This window comes from Papaver somniferum, chromosome 8 (genome assembly GCF_003573695.1).
Source record: "Papaver somniferum cultivar HN1 chromosome 8, ASM357369v1, whole genome shotgun sequence".
Classification (NCBI taxonomy): Eukaryota; Viridiplantae; Streptophyta; class Magnoliopsida; order Ranunculales; family Papaveraceae; genus Papaver; species Papaver somniferum.
This window is the reverse complement of record NC_039365.1, coordinates 176,296,201-176,312,183: the sequence shown is the minus strand read 5'-3', so window position 1 is coordinate 176,312,183 and position 15,983 is coordinate 176,296,201. Positions and strand designations below refer to the sequence as shown.

The 15,983-nt window shown below is 44.0% G+C and overlaps 1 protein-coding gene across 1 annotated transcript; it reads right to left on the bottom strand.

The window, feature by feature from the left end:
- Nucleotides 1–1,131: 1,131 nt before the first annotated feature.
- Nucleotides 1,132–13,618, bottom strand: LOC113306507 (protein DETOXIFICATION 16-like). The gene is made up of 4 exons (XM_026555436.1): nucleotides 13,355–13,618; nucleotides 12,723–13,194; nucleotides 1,387–1,459; nucleotides 1,132–1,279 (listed from the first exon to the last, which is right to left on the bottom strand). Exons 1-4 carry the CDS (start codon nucleotides 13,616–13,618, stop codon nucleotides 1,132–1,134), a joined length of 957 nt encoding a protein of 318 aa, XP_026411221.1.
- Between the last annotated feature and the right edge of the window lie 2,365 nt (nucleotides 13,619–15,983).

Below are 15,983 nucleotides of genomic sequence, written 5' to 3'. Positions count from 1 at the left end.
ATCAAAGACGCACACCCGATGCAGCTGCGGACTTGCCAAGATGTCCCTCCGTTCTAAGACCTGTAAAACATAATTTTGGATTGTTGCTAGCAAACTAACAATTTTCTTCCGCAGAAGTTCCCCTTTGAAAGCAGTACACTATTTGTATCCAGGCACTAAAAGACCACCAACTAACATCCATAAATGTAGTTTTCTTTCTGCACTCGAAAAGTACCTCATAATCTGTAACATCAAAGTTGCAATCAATCCACTACTTACGTGGTTAAGTTCAATTGTCACACAAACTACCAAAAGGTCAAAGAGATTTGGTTGTTTTGATAAAGCCTAATACACACCAATTTTTTAAGGTAACGGAATGTATTAAAACGAATTGAAAATGATCTATATTTAATGGTTGAGCTAAATTATATCGCAATAAAAATTACCGAAGATGAAGTATCAATGAAATAAGAGTTATTTACATTTTTTCATATACACAATGTATCTATTCTGATCCTACTATAGTTTCTGCTGCTAGTTTCTGCTGCACTTTGTCTAACAATAAAAGCAAGCTCATTTGAGGTGCATGGAAATTGAACATCATCTTGTCCAGCCCTTCTCTAAGTGAATCAGTTCTTTCTATCACCACTGTTTTATGATGGCACGCCTATAGTATGTGCTTCCCATCTCAAAAATATATAACTACGTGCTGCAATATGCACTTTAATTAAATGTTACGTAGAATTATATATTGTAATCCCACAAATACCTATATCTAGTTTCATAAAACTTGATGGTCTAAGATACCAAACATCTCGACACGCATTTGCAGTAGCCCATTCTGGACCACATCCACCTTTATGTTACAACTTGTGCATACCCTCAAAGAATCATCTTAAAAGCGGAACCATACACAACGAAAACATCCATGCCTAAACTTAATTCACGTGGAGTAAAACCTAAATGCAAGCGAGCTACTTAATTAAGGTTCCAAAACATTGTTTGTTCCAACTTCCCAGTCCAGAATGAAAACTGGTAAACGAAATAATACGAAAATTTGAACTTGCCAGGGGAGATGCTCATACACACTGGTAAATAGTGAGACATCCCAAGTTTCTTTCGCTCACTCCGGTAAATGAAGCACTGGTTTTGCTAAAACTTTGAAAAGTATTGGGAAAAATGAAGATACATCGTTATGTCCGAGAAACTTAACCTGATAGATAACACTGAAGTTTCTAGCTTTGGATTAGGAAGGAAACCTGATAGCAGGACCATCATATCGAAAGACCACACTTCCAAGCTGTTTAGGATGACGAAGTAATTCAATTACAAATAAAAATCAATAAAATGGGAGCTAAGAATGTGAATTTAGTTAATAATAAGTTATTCTACGAGAAGTGGAATTACCAGACCATGACAGCCGAAGGAATAGCAAGGCTCATGAAATTATATATATCCTGAACCGCTTCCTTAGAGAAACCTGTGGGCACACGAACCACGCGCGTGTCCGAACGCTCACAATCAATCTTTAACATTTAGGGAGATGATGATGATGGTACCCTGGTGTTGATTCATTGGCTCAAAACCTTCGGGTTTATCATGGCCTCATCCAACCACTCCAGGCGTGGCGTTTGTGCATGGGATATAAGTATTAAGGAAAACAAAACATATAAGCAAACACGTGCGGAGCTAAATGAATGTAAAGTGCTGAAATGTAAATAAGACCATGGTTTACGTGGTTCAGCACTAAGGCCTACATCCACGGGATTTGTTGTTCTACTATGTTCTTCACGGTTACACGAATAGTTGAATGATTTTTGGGGTTTACATGTTTCTCTCCTCTCAGGGATTAACTTACCTTTGTTATTTCTCTCTCTCTCTCTCCTTCCCTTCCTGATGTTTTCCATCCCCCTTCCTCTTGGTGGAGATTGGGTATTTATAAGGTTAGAACGTGGGACCCATCTCTGAAGACCGTTGGAACCTTATCTTCTTGTGTCCTTGCGTCCATCGCGCGGAGGTCTGTGTTTCCCCCTAGATCCCGCAGAGGCATCCTCGCTCGTTCCACAGGTTGGTCGACACGTACACTGCTCGGAGTGTTGAATGTGGGTAGTTGAGGGGTCTGCTCGTGTCAGACAAGTGTCTTCTGCCCCTGTCAGTCCGTGTCAGCTAACTTTCTCTCCACCGTTGATCTTGGCTTCTCTTTTGGGGATGAGATAAAGTAACTCCTCGGACTTTATTTGGTGTTTCGTGACCCATCATGTTTTGATGTTTTTGGCCTGCATGCTTTCCACGTACCTCTTTATATACACGTGTCTGATAGTGAGATATATGTGTACACAATTTGCCCCTTTTCTTCGGGCTTGAATGACTAATGGGTGCCTTGAAGAAAAACTATCGTCGCATATTCTTCTCACTCCTAATAACTTCTCCTAGATACTTGGGCACGTCTTTTATTCGTGCATTAACTGCTTATGTAACGGGCACGTTTTCCCATTCCTCCCTTAATTTCCTTCTCTTTCTTTCGGGTATTTTAAGGATAGAAAGAAAATTTAATTTCATTCTTCCTAAACACTCTCTCAGTTTTCATTCTTCCTTTAAATTTTCTGTCTGTCTTCATTGAACCTGTGACCTTAAATTCTCTGTCAGTCTTCATTGCACTTGTGATTTTGAATTTTTTGTCAGTCTTCATTGCACCTGTGATCTTAAATTCTCTCCACCTTAGCATTAAACACGCCCGCTTCTCCTGTTTGTTTCTTCTACTGCTGTTTTTGCCGGTAAGTTTTCCTTTTCTTTATTTCCACCGTTTTATGCTGTGTTGACTTGTGAATTTTCTGCTACTGTTGTTCCTTGTTTGTGATGAAGAACTTCTTCTGATGCTTGCATACTAGTTTGCCCCTGTTCTTCGTCTTAAATGAAGGAAGCCATTACTTCGAGGGTGAAATATTGAGCATGTATACTACTTTTAGGGTTGCTATGTTATCGTGGTTGTATTGCTATGGATGTGTTTTTTGATTTTGGTGATAACTTGTTCTTGATTTTATTCTTTCCGCAGCCATGTCTGACCGTCCGCGGCCTACTTATCAGACTCCTGATTCTGGGTTATCGAGATCTCCTCCGCGTCGAGATTCTCAAGATGATGTTCGTCGGAGTCGAGTTTCTTCTGGAGCGAAAGCCTCGTCCTCTAGGGAAGATATTCCCCCGATAAATCCGTCTGGTTCTCGAAGAGTCTTTGATCGCTCAGTGGCTCGTCTTCGTGATGATACTAGGAGTACGCAGGCTCCGCCCCGCGCTGTTGCTTTTGACATTCCTCCTCTACGTTCGTTAGTGCCCGAGCATCATCTACGGTCTTCTCCAACTTTTAAAGGGAAGAATACGAAGAGCGTAGCTCCTAGGGTTGAATCTTCAAAGAATCCCCCCGTGAAGAGAAAAGCTTCGGAAGCGTTCGTTAGTTCATCCGGCCCCGCCGAGGAGGATGAGGCTGCTCCCTTGATACGCAATGTCTCTGTTAGCAGGAAAAAAGTAACCTTCAAGCATATCGATCTTGAAATATTCAAGGAAAAGCATGAGCTTCAAGCCTTCGGGGTTCGTTTCTATGCCCCTGAGGATGATATTACGTATGAGCTTATCTCCAAGTACGAATTCGATGAGTTTCATTTGTTAACAACGGTTGGGGCATTCGAGGCTGGTCTGATGCTGCCGTTGTACAAATCCGGTGATTCCTTCTACTACGACGTGCTCGCTAGTCGTGAGGGTTCTTCCACCAATACTCATAGCCGTTCCGTATCCCAACTATCGGGGAATTATCTCCGCGCCCTGAAGGAATGCTATCTGCGGAGTAAGGGGGAAACGTCGATGACTTGTTACGTTCCTAATCCCATGGAGAAGGAATGGTATACTCCTGAGAATTTCAATAACTCCTTTGGGGATTACGTCAATAGTAGGAATCGCAAGCCGTGGAGTGTCAGCCTTCGGAATCTCCCTGCTCCTCGAGGCGAGATTCGTCTGTTAAATGAGGTCAGCGATGCCAAGCTGAAGTATGTTCCTGGCACGGAGGCGTCCAGTCGTCGGAAACTCTTCCCCGCGCGAGAGAGGATCAAGCGCGATCATGATTACGAGTGGCACGCCACCGTTATCGAGATAGTTGGTCCGTGGGCTTACGGTTGGATTCCCGGTCCCCGCGGTTGGCGGCCTACCGAGAATAGTAAGCCGCGCGAATCTCCTCCTGTTCTCTATGGAGATTTCTGCCCCTGGCATCTGAACTTCGCGGGCATGAATTTTCCTTATTCCCTGGACGTCATAGAGGGAGACGAGGAGGATGGTTCCGGTGCTATACTCCCACCGAAGAATATCTCAGCTGCTCAGGTATGAAGATTCTAGCTGCGCTTCTTTTTTAGAACTTCCATCAGACGGGAAAAATAATTCTTTTTGTGGTGTTGGTTTCAGGTATTGAAGAAGAAAAAGATTAGGCCGAAGCAGTCTTCTACTACAGTGATGGGCGAGGTTGAGGCCCAAGAAGAGGTTACTAGTCCAGTGAACGAAGAGTTTGCTGAGGACGAGATTACAGATGGGGAGGAACGTACTGGTACCTCCCCTATCAATGTCGGAGAAGAGGTCTTCGCTGGTCACGCTGGTGATGAAGGAAGGAATAAAGTTGTGATGGCTGATGACGTTGTCATCGGGGATGTTTCCGTCCCTGCTGGTGATGTCGCGGATACCCTTCCCACTTATAAAGAATTTTCTTTTGAGCGGATGTATTCCACGGGGGAGTTCTTTGACGAAGCCCTCGATTTTCCCGAGGACTTCTCTTTACTTTCCCCCAATGATGATTGGGATGTTCTTGGTGGTGATGGTAATGGGGATGCTACTGTAGAAGACGTTGGTGCGGAGGAGCCTGCTATGCATGTAGGCGCAGAGGAGCACGCTGAGGGGGTCGAGTCAGAGAAAGGAAAATCTGTCGTTGACGCGCCCGCCGATAGTCTTCCTCAGTCGCCGACGTCTGAGGGTGAGGACGCCATCATGGATTGGTTTAAGAAAAAGAATCTTCTGTTTGTCTCTCATCCCGCTCCTGTGGTCGCTGGGGAAAAGGAATCCACCGCGTATACCCGTCGCATGATGGAGATGTCTTCAAAGGCGCAGGTGTCTGAAGCCTGGGGAAAAAGGTTGACTGTTCCCGAAGATACCCTCGTGCCGGAGCCTCCTACTTCCGTTGCCGATATGATGGGTATCGCCGACGGGTATCAATATGGCTTTCCGCAGCAGCGTGTGCTTGAGGTAAATTTGAAAGCTTGTTTGATTGATAAGTTGAGGTCTGCAATTCCTCTTCCAGAGATAGAAACATGTGGAGCGGTCAGGCTCCCTTCTTCTTCTGGTACACTCCAAGCAGATTCAAATCTGGTTGCTTCTATGGGAAGTATGGTTTGAGCCATTTAGCATTCCAAGGATGCCGGAGGACCTCGTCTTTTAGATTACGAAGGTAGTAGGAACCGTTACCCGCAATGTCGTGGATCATAAAAGGTCCTCCCCATGTAGGTGCTAACTTTCCCCATTTCTTTTCTTGCTGATACCGTGGGATTGTTCTCAACACATATTGTCCCTCTACAAAATTCCGTAGCTTTACCTTTTTGTTGTACTCCCTTGCTAGTCTTTGTTGATAATTTTCCATCTTTTGCAATGCTACTTCCCTTCTTCCTTCCAAGTCGTCCAACCTTTCTAACATCATATCTGTTGTGAGGTTTTTCTCCCAAGCTTCGGTCTTCGTGGTTGGCATGAGGATTTCCGTAGTTATGACTGCTTCAGCTCCATAAGTTAGAAGAAACGGGGACTCCACGGTAGCGGATCTTCGTGTTGTCATGTATGCCCATAAGACATTGTGCAGTTGTTCGCACCATCTTCCCTTATGCTCGTCTAATTGTTTTTTGAGTATAAGGGCGAGGGTCTTGTTGGTAGCTTCCGCTTGTCCGTTGCTTTGAGGGTATAAGGGGGTGGACTTTTTCTTTCTTATTTTGAAGGTGTCGAAGAGCATGTCTATATTTTTTCCCTGTAATTGCTTAACGTTATCAGATACAATTTCCGCAGGTATACCAAATCTGCAAATGATGTTCTGGAATATGAAAGTGAACACATCCGCGTCTCTGATCCAGGCTAAGGCCTTAGCCTCCACCCATTTACTGAAGTAGTCCGTGGCTACTATCAAAAATCGTCTCTTCCCTGATCCTTCGATGAAAGGCCCGACGATGTCTACGCCCCATTTTGCAAATGGCCACGGGCTATCAACAGAGTTTAACCTTGTTGCCGGCGCGTGGATTTTTTTCGCGAAGCGCTGACATTCTTCACATCGTCGGGACATCCTCGCAGCATCTTGTATCATGGTCGGCCAGTAATATCCTTGCATTTTTGCCTTGTCAGCCAGTGATCTCATGCCGCTATGATTCCCCGCGTCACCATAGTGGATATCATTTAGAATTCGATGCCCCTCTTTTCGGGACAAGCAGCGTAGTAATGGTCCAAGGAAGGATTTTCTATACAGGACCCCCTCCCGAAGATCATATCTTCCCACTTTGGAGAGCATCTTCCTAGCTAGTTTCCGATCCGCAGGTAAGCTTCCTTTTTCGAGAAAGGACTGTATTGTCACCCTCCAGTCATCTTCGTTGCTGAAGTCTTCGTCTTGATTTGCTCTTGACAGGATGTCTTCTTCATCAAAGTCATTATGGATGTCTTCTCCTACCTGGTCTTCGATATTTTCTTCCATCACATCTTGATGGGTAGCGAAGGAGAATTGAGATGCAATCGAAGGCTCGTATACCCTTGCTATTTTAATACCTTCGGCATTTTTATCCCTCAGCATGGATGATATATATGCTAGGGAATCCGCGTGCCTGAGGTCTCTTCTGCATAAGTGCCGGAACTTAATGTTCGGGATTTGTGATGCCAATGTTTGGACCAAGGCCATGTAAGCTGAAAGAGTGTCATCGTACACATTATACTCGAGCCCAATTTGCCGTATGACAAGTTGCGAATCACTTGTCATCCTTACATCAGTTACCCCCATCTCTATTATTATACGTAGGGCATGTACGACAGCTTCGTATTCAACAATGTTATTGGTATGCTCTTTGAATTCCAATCTAAGTGCCTGTATAATCCTTTCTCCAGTTGGGGTGATAATGACAATACCTATTCCTGCTCCTTCCTTATTTTTAGATCCGTCGACAAAGACTTCCCATTGTCTATGACTCGCAGGTTCGAGGATATCCATTGGATCCTTGATTTCTTCCTCGGCTTCTGGTATTCCCTTAATCTCTTCGTCGTTGTCTAGGGGGAGGTCTGCTAAGAAATCTGCCAGCACTTGGGACTTCTGAGAATGTTGAATTTCATGAATGATGTTGAATTGGTCCAGATGGGTGTTCCATTTGGCTATTCGGCCCACTTTTCCCGTGCTTTTGAGGACTGCTTCCAATGGTGCTTTGCATGGTACCCTGATAAGGTGAGTTAGGAAGTAGGTTCTCAGTTTTTGGGTAGCCCATACCAGTGCGAGGATGAGTTGTTCAATCTTAGTATAATTTCTTTCCGCGGAATTGAGTGTCTTGCTGACGTAATAGATAGGTTGTTCTACCTTTGTATTGGTCTTGACTAATACCGCGCTGACTGCGTCCTTTGTATTGAAGCTAGATGTTCTTTGATTTTTTGGAATGCTTCCTCGCATTCAGCGGTCCATTCGAACCTGCTCCCTTTTTTAAGAATATTGAAGAAATGTTTGCATTTGTCCGAGGACCGTGCAATAAATCTGCCCAACGCTGCTATGGACCCATTGAGCTTCTGCACTTCCTTCAGATTCTTTGGGGACGACATCTCTATTATGGCTTGAATCTTAGCTGGGTCTACCTCGATGCCCCTTTTCGTCACCAGATACCCGAGGAACTTCCCCGAGGTGACACCGAAAGTACATTTTTCCGGATTCACTTTCATGTGATGCTGTCTCATTGCTTCGAAGATATTCCTCAGGTCCTGGTGGTGATTTTTACGCAGCTTGCTTTTGACGAGCATGTCGTCCACGTAGACTTCTAGGGTTCCTCCAATCCATGGCTTGAAGATAGCATTGACCATCCTCTGGTATGTTTCCCCTGCGTTTCGGAGCCCGAAAGGCATTCTGGTATAGCAATAAAGGCCATGTGGGGTATAGAACGCTGTGTGTGGCTGATCTTCTTCTGCCAGGGCTACTTGGTTGTAACCAGAATATCCGTCCATGAATGACAGCTCTTCGTACCCTTCAACTGCTTCAACCAGTTGATCTATGCTCGGCAGGGGATAGCTGTCCTTTGGACATGCCTTGTTGAGATTAGTAAAGTCGATGCATATTCTAACCCCTCCATTTTTCTTAGGAACAATGACCATGTTGGAGATCCAGGTAGGGTATTTGACTTCCTTGATAAATCCTGCATCTAGTAGCTTCCGAAGTTCTGTTTCTACCGCCTCATGATATTCTGGAGCCACTTTTCGTATTTTCTGCCTGAACGGGGGCGTGCCCGGTTTGATGCGTAGTTCATGTTGGATTACTTTTGGGTCAATCCCCGGCATATCTCCTACTTCCAGGCGAACACATCCGCATATTCCTTAAGTAATTTGGTTAAGGAATGTTCCTTCCTTCGTCCATTATGGTCCCGATTTTGATCATCTTCGGGTTTTCTTCCGTTCCTATGTTGATTTCCTTTACGGGTTCACTGGTGTGAACACAGGCTTCGGGTTTCCGAGGACTGGGACGCTCTTTAATTGCTATTTAGCGTGTTTCTGTTCTTCGCTGGTTGTTGAGGTACTTGTTTCTGTGCTTGGACATTATCTTTCGTCAAGCCCTTCCTGTAGTTTCCTTAAGGAACAGGTCTATGGCCTTCTCTTTCGCGGTTTCTTGATTTTTACTCTTCGGATTTTTCGCTGCTCTTCTTGCTCGTTGTTGATATGATCCTGAGTGGCCTGGCACTCTCGCGTAGTGATCGATCTCCCTTGATTCCATTATTCCCTCAGGTGTTGGAAATCTGAGATATTGGTGGTATGTTGCCGCAACTCCTTTGAGCTTGTGTACCCATTGTCGTCCAATAATGGCGTTGTAGGGGGAAGGGGTGTCCACCACACTGAATCGGGTATCCAGTTTCATGGGCCCTGCGTTAACCTGTAACACGATGTCTCCCAAGGGCTTCGTGGCTGCTCCATTGAATCCGTAGATGGTGTGATAAGAGGTCATCAACTGTTCATCATGGAGCTTCATCCGTTTGAATGCATCATAGAATAGGACATTTACAGAGCTTCCCCCGTCTATGAGGATCTTTTTGAGGTTACATCCAGCTACTGGTAATGTTAGGACCAAGGGATCGTTATGGTCTTCCATATCTTCTTCGATATCCTCGGCATCGAAGATGAGGAGATTCCATCCATTCTTCGTGTTCGTCCACCGCTATCCCATCGACCTTATATAACTCGCAGCGGTCTTCGAATTGCTTCCGTAACCTTTTTCCAATCTGCGCTGTGAGTGAGGGTCCTGTGGCTTCGGAACACGAGATGGTGTTGATTGTTCGGTTTTCTTCCGGAAGTTGGACTGGTTTGGTTCGTTTGGATCTGTCCTCGGTAACCTCCTTTCGTATGTAATGTTTGAGCTCTCCCGCATCAATTAATTTTTGGATCATTATTTTAAGGTTCTTGCATTTTTCGGTCTGGTGTCCGTTGAAACAGTGATACTCACAGTAATCTTTAGACTTCTCGGATCTCGGGGGCTGCTTTCCCTTAGACCATGGCCACTCTAAGTTTTCCCTCCCTTTGATCTCTCGTAGGATACGAGCATAGCTAGCGTTGAGTTTCGTGTAAACTTGATCTTCGAATTTTCGGTCGCCTGTCTTCGTTCATCCCTCCGTTCCTTCCTATCTTCGTGAGGTCTCTCATCTGAAACCCCTTTTGGCCCCATTGGTTTGTTCCGCTGAATTGGTGCGGTGAGACCTCTGCGGATATGCCCTCGGGTTTTCCCGTTGAATTTCTTCAAGTCGAGCGTGTTTCTCGATAATTATTCGGAGATCTCCTTCTGTCTTGGGCACGCTCCCGTGAATTTCAACAAATAGGGGACTCATTCGGTCTAAGCCCCATTTATAGCAGTTGATGCTTACCACTGGGTCCACGCTCCCTATGGCTTGGCAGATCTTATGCCATCTGTTTGTGTACTCCCTCGTGGTTTCCTTGTAGCCAATTGCTAGTGAAAAGAGCTTATCCATCCCGGTGTTTACAGTCTTGTTGTACATGTATGTTCTTAAGAATTTCTCTGCGAGTTGGTCGTATGAGTGGATGGAGTTTGGTGGCAGATTATCAAACCATGATAACGCCGATCCCTTCAAGCTTGACGGGAAGTATCTACAGAGTACGGCGTCGTTCTGACCCCATCTAGCTAAGACACGGTTGTAGTACCGAACATGTGCAGCAGGGTCGCTGGATCCATCATAGCATTCGAACGTCGGGACAGGGCATTTCAGTGGAATAGGGGTGTTGGCCAAGCGATGCGTTAGGGCGTGGAGTTAGCTTCTCTCATGACCTCTCTAACCTTCCCCCACCTTGTTTATTTTTTAATTGCCTGATCTCTGCCATCATCTCATCTCGTAGTTCCTCCATTGCGCGTTGGTGCTCTAAATTCTTCAGCTCATCACCGTCTGACTCTCCATCGTCATAATCCGGGTCGGATACGCTACGTCTCCTTGTCGCGTCTTCATTAGCCGCTAGGACGACTCTACAGTCTTGGTTTGGCTCTGGTGCTTTGGAGCTTGCTTCATCAAGTTGTTGGCTGGTCTTCGTGCTTAGAGCAATCCGCTCCTTTAAATCTTGATTTTCTCTGGCCAACAGAGCTACAGCTTCTGCGTAAACCTGCTGGTTCTTCCTCAGTTCCTCAGCTCAGCCATTAGTCGGTGTGATTGGTTGGACCCCTGATTGGGAGTCCCAGCGCGTGCCGCTACAGCCGTGGTGCCGCCCTCCTCCATGGTCTGTACTAAAGGTGGCAGGGGTTCAGCTTCGGTTGCTGTGTTTCCAAATTGGAGTGAGCGCCCCTCTGCGGTGCCAGAGCCGCCGGTATGGTTTGATTCTGATTATTTGTTAGTGGCATTCCAAAGGTTAGCAGGTGAGCGGGTTGGAATGTTCTGGATTCATCCACCCTTTCTCTTGGTTGATTAAGTTGACTCATGGCGAAGGTATTGCTAGCCTCCGCAGCCTTCGGAACTACCGCAGCCTCCCCGTACTTTATGTTGCTGCTCTGAGAGCCGCCGCTGCAACTGAATTAGCGTTCATGGGTGAAGTGATTTTGCAGTATCTTGCCTTCGATTGGTCATTTTAGCTTTATCTCCTTTCTGCTTGCTTCGGGTGATGATCGGGGTTGTCCTGGGCGTTTCTTTTGACAAAGCTTTGGATTTTCCTGCTTCCTGCGTCTTTTCCATCACGTGCCCTTTTGTTGATACTGAAATCTCGCGTAAACTTGCCTTCTTTACTCGCAACACGTTCTCTCTGCATAAGTTATTTCAAACAACAGAAACGGGAATATCCGCGTGAAGCGGGTTAGTTGGCGAAATACAATTTTTCAAGAGGGAATTAATACCCGCAGGCTATAAACTACGGGTTAGAGTTTTATTAAAAGCGATCCTTAGTATAAAAACTACGAAAATTGTAAATCCGATGGATTAGAACAATAACCTGCTTAGAACAATAACTCTTATCAAAGACCAAAGGTGGGTTTTTAAACATAATACAGTTGACGAATGATCTATACGGTCCGAGCTGATAAAATCAGAGCAATCATATGCCAGATTAAAATGAAATCACAGGACAAGATAAATCTTTTACCGGGACGAAGTCCCTGTTTCTAGCGCCAAATTGTGGGCACACGAACCACGCGCGTGTCCGAACGCTCACAATCAATCTTTAACATTTAGGGAGATGATGATGATGGTACCCTGGTGTTGATTCATTGGCTCAAAACCTTCGGGTTTATCATGGCCTCATCCAACCACTCCAGGCGTGCCGTTTGTGCATGGGATATAAGTATTAAGGAAAACAAAACATATAAGCAAACACGTGCGGAGCTAAATGAATGTAAAGTGCTGAAATGTAAATAAGACCATGGTTTACGTGGTTCAGCACTAAGGCCTACATCCACGGGATTTGTTGTTCTACTATGTTCTTCACGGTTACACGAATAGTTGAATGATTTTTGGGGTTTACATGTTTCTCTCCTCTCAGGGATTAACTTACCTTTGCTATTTCTCTCTCTCTCTCCTTCCCTTCCTGATGTTTTCCATCCCCCTTCCTCTTGGTGGAGATTGGGTATTTATAAGGTTAGAACGTGGGACCCATCTCTGAAGACCGTTGGAACCTTATCTTCTTGTGTCCTTGCGTCCATCGCGCGGAGGTCTGCGTTTCCCCTAGATCCCGCAGAGGCATCCTCGCTCGTTCCACAGGTTGGTCGACACGTACACTGCTCGGAGTGTTTAATGTGGGTAGTTGAGGGGTCTGCTCGTGTCAGACAAGTGTCTTCTGCCCCTGTCAGTCCGTGTCAGCTAACTTTCTCTCCACCGTTGATCTTGGCTTCTCTTTTGGGGATGAGATAAAGTAACTCCTCGGACTTTATTTGGTGTTTCGTGACCCATCATGTTTTGATGTTTTTGGCCTGCATGCTTTCCACGTACCTCTTTATATACACGTGTCTGATAGTGAGATATATGTGTACACAAAACCAGTCCAAGTTCTTTTGCAGGTGTCAGAGAATTTAATATAAAGTGCTAACAGTAATGTATTGATCCAATAAGAAATAGCATTCGCCATTGCAGCACCTCTATAACCAAGATCCGTTTTGAAAACCAGAACCCAACACACAAGTATATGTGCTAAGGCTGTAACTGCAGAGCTTATCATCATTGGGAGGACTATGCTTTGGGTTAACAAAAACCTAACTTCACATTGAAGTAGTCCAAAGGCAAAAAGGGAAGGGATCATGTAACGAGCATATACTCCGGCTTCAAATGATATGTCCTGACCTTGTCCTACGGCCGAGAGAATTAAGCCTGTGTTGGCCCAAATAAAAGCAAGGGGAACACTAACAAGTAAAAGGACAATCATGGCTCTCTGCATATGTATCCCGAGCATATGATACTGCTTTGCTCCGTATGATTGACCGCATAATGTATCCAATGCACTTCCCATGCCCATCTAATCAACACATGATAGGAGATTACCAATTCATGGACTTCAATGGAACTCGAGTTTTTCAAAAGAAAATCAAGAAACATTTTGTGGTTAACTAGTATGATTCAAAGAAACTACTTGATTAAAATAACGAATCGCTTAGAAATGAGAGAAAGCAACTTACTACCAAGCTGAAACCACTAACTGATGCAAAAGAAGTAGCAATCGAAGCGCTAGAAAGAGAAAGTTCACCAAGATGACCAACAAACATTACTGAAATTAACTGTAAGCTAAACTGTAAGACGTTAACTGATATAAGAGGTCCAGCTAACCATAGCTGCTTCTTCACTTCTTCAACAATCTCTGAACTCTCCTTACTAACAAAAATATTTTTCTTTCCAAGCAGCAACCCAAACCCATGTTCCTGTTCTCTGTTTTCTGTTAACATTGAGATTCGGTCTTTTTGGTTCTCTTGGCATTTTCAATCTGTTTCTGATTTTTTGCGGAAAAATAGGAAAGTGGTGAAGCTGATATTAGCTAGTTAAAATCCGTCTAGCCTCTCTCGTCTTTGGTGAATTTAAAATGGTGATTACTACTTGTCTTCCACGCAAATGTCCCACCTTATTCCCTTTTCTCGAATAGTAAACTTTAGTGGATTCAAGCTGATAAATTTTATTGGCACTCTCAGAACCCTTTTGGCTGTTTACAAAATGATAAAATTGTATTCTCAGTTGCCGGTCACACCAACGACAACTAGGAATAAATTAATGTTGCATCCTCTTGTTTGGAAACTTGTGTCTCACGGTCGTCGGTAACTGAACAATCCAGTTTTGAATGACTCGGGGCTAGGGCTGCACAACCGGTAGGGTGGGTAGGATATGACCTATACCCGCCACCCTATCCGTTTACCAATGGTTAAGAAAATCTTTACCCGTCACCCTACCTGCCAAATAATGGATAGGATAGGATACGGTTAAAAAACTGACGGGTAGGGTAGGGTTGGCGGGTAGGAGTAGGGTATGTGCACTTCTAGGTAGGGTGGGTAGGATATGGCCTATACCCGCCACGCTACCCGTTTACTGGCGGTTAAGAAAATCTTTACCCGCCACCCTACCCGCCAAATAGTGGATAGGATAGGATACGGTTAAAAAACTGGCGGGTAGGATAGGGTTGGCGGGTATGGGTAGGGTATGTGCACCCCTACTCGGGGCCGGCATCCCTGGTCGTCCAGTTAGAGTCGACTACAAAGTTTGAACTCAGGAACTTTTTTTCATTCCAATTTTCGTCCCCATTCTTATGGAAAATAAAATAAAATATTAGCTCAATAATATCATGACTTCCGAATATTTTCATTATTACTTCAATAAATTCAAAACAAATAACATGAATCATTAAATTACGTCAAACTTTAATAAACTATAATTGGTTTTTCGGGATTTGGCTCTAACTCAAGGTTAATAGTATTTAATGGGTTTCTAATGAAAAGGGAGATTAATGAAAAAGATGAAGATGGGGGAGAAGATGAAATCAATCGATATCATAGTTGATATCATAGTTGAATACTCTATTGTTGTTTGGAGAAAAGAGATGAAAAAAATAGCGTAAGAAGCACTCGGTAGTCGGTCTCGTAAAGATCAAGAGAAAGAGGGTAGACCTAACGGATGAAATTGATTTTTAACTAACGGTTACGCTTGAATGTGCGGACGTTGAACGGAACGAAAAATTTGTTAAGGGTTCATCCTTGTTGTCATTAAAAGGGGAGGAGATATGTATTGAGCAATTCAGTATACTTGTATATGAAATTTATCCAGAATGGTGCATGTAGCAACAATCCCGAATATTCTATAAATTTTATTAATCTTCCACCTGCATTATTCATTAATGCATGGCATGTCGAGTATTTATTCTATGCTATGTTCCCTAGTTGAACTCTTGATATTGACATGACATGACAATTAATGTTCGCTCGTAGCTGGGTAGCATGAATTTCCCGAAGTGTCGGGATTAAGATGTGCACAGAAGTACTCGATCAGAGGCACGCAAAGTGATACTTCCCTCTGAGATAAAAATTAGTGATTTTTGTATCAATGCGCAAAATTCATCAAAAGTTGATTGATTTTGTGGTAGCTCACAAAATTCAATTTTTCAAATCAATTTGCAAAAATTAGGTTTTTTACGGCCTGCGCAATATCTCGAACCCTATTGGTCGAGACCAAACCTAGGAAAACTAGGAAATTGATCCACCATGGAGTTAGTAGGAGCAAACCCTACCAAAAACAGGAAATTGGAAGAAAAGAGGAAACCGCGACCATAAGGAGTCGTGGCAGAAAAGGCTTGGCCGCTCACTTGGCCGGCCAAATTTCCCTAACTCGAGCTTCCTATGGCCGGCGCTCCTTCTTCTATTTTGTCAGCTTCGGCCCTCCTTTTCCATCAACCAATCAAATCAATCTAAATGCGCAGCCTACACTTTTCATTAAAGGTAGAAGTAAGCTGTTCGACGCTCTTAAATTCCTTAATAAACTGAATCTAGACTGTCGGTGGTACTTGGTAGGCCTGTGGTACTTGTTGAAACGGATATAAGCTCTACTAGTGTACAGATCTGTAGTAAAAAAAACTGCAAAATCATCACCATATAAGAAGACATCAAAAACTTCAAAGTCATCACCAGTTAAGAAAGGAAAAGGTAACAAATATTGGTCTTATTTTTGTGTGTTTAAATCTTTTTTCCCATCACTTATGTTACTAGTGTACAGATCTGTGCACCAGCATGTTGTTTCATCTTCGTACGACCGGTAGTGTGTGTTTTGAAGCTT

What these genes read in the sequence shown, in the direction of transcription:
- LOC113306507 (XM_026555436.1), bottom strand. Translation starts at nt 13,618, where the DNA reads ATGTTAACAGAAAACAGAGAACAGGAACATGGGTTTGGGTTGCTGCTT. An exon ending in CTGCAAAAGAACTTGGACTG is followed by an intron (nt 1,460 to 12,722) that starts GTTTTGTGTACA and finishes GTGTGCCCACAG; the next exon opens with GTTTCTCTAAGGAAGCGGTT. An exon ending in CCTTCGGCTGTCATGGTCTG is followed by an intron (nt 1,280 to 1,386) that starts GTAATTCCACTT and finishes CATCCTAAACAG; the next exon opens with CTTGGAAGTGTGGTCTTTCG.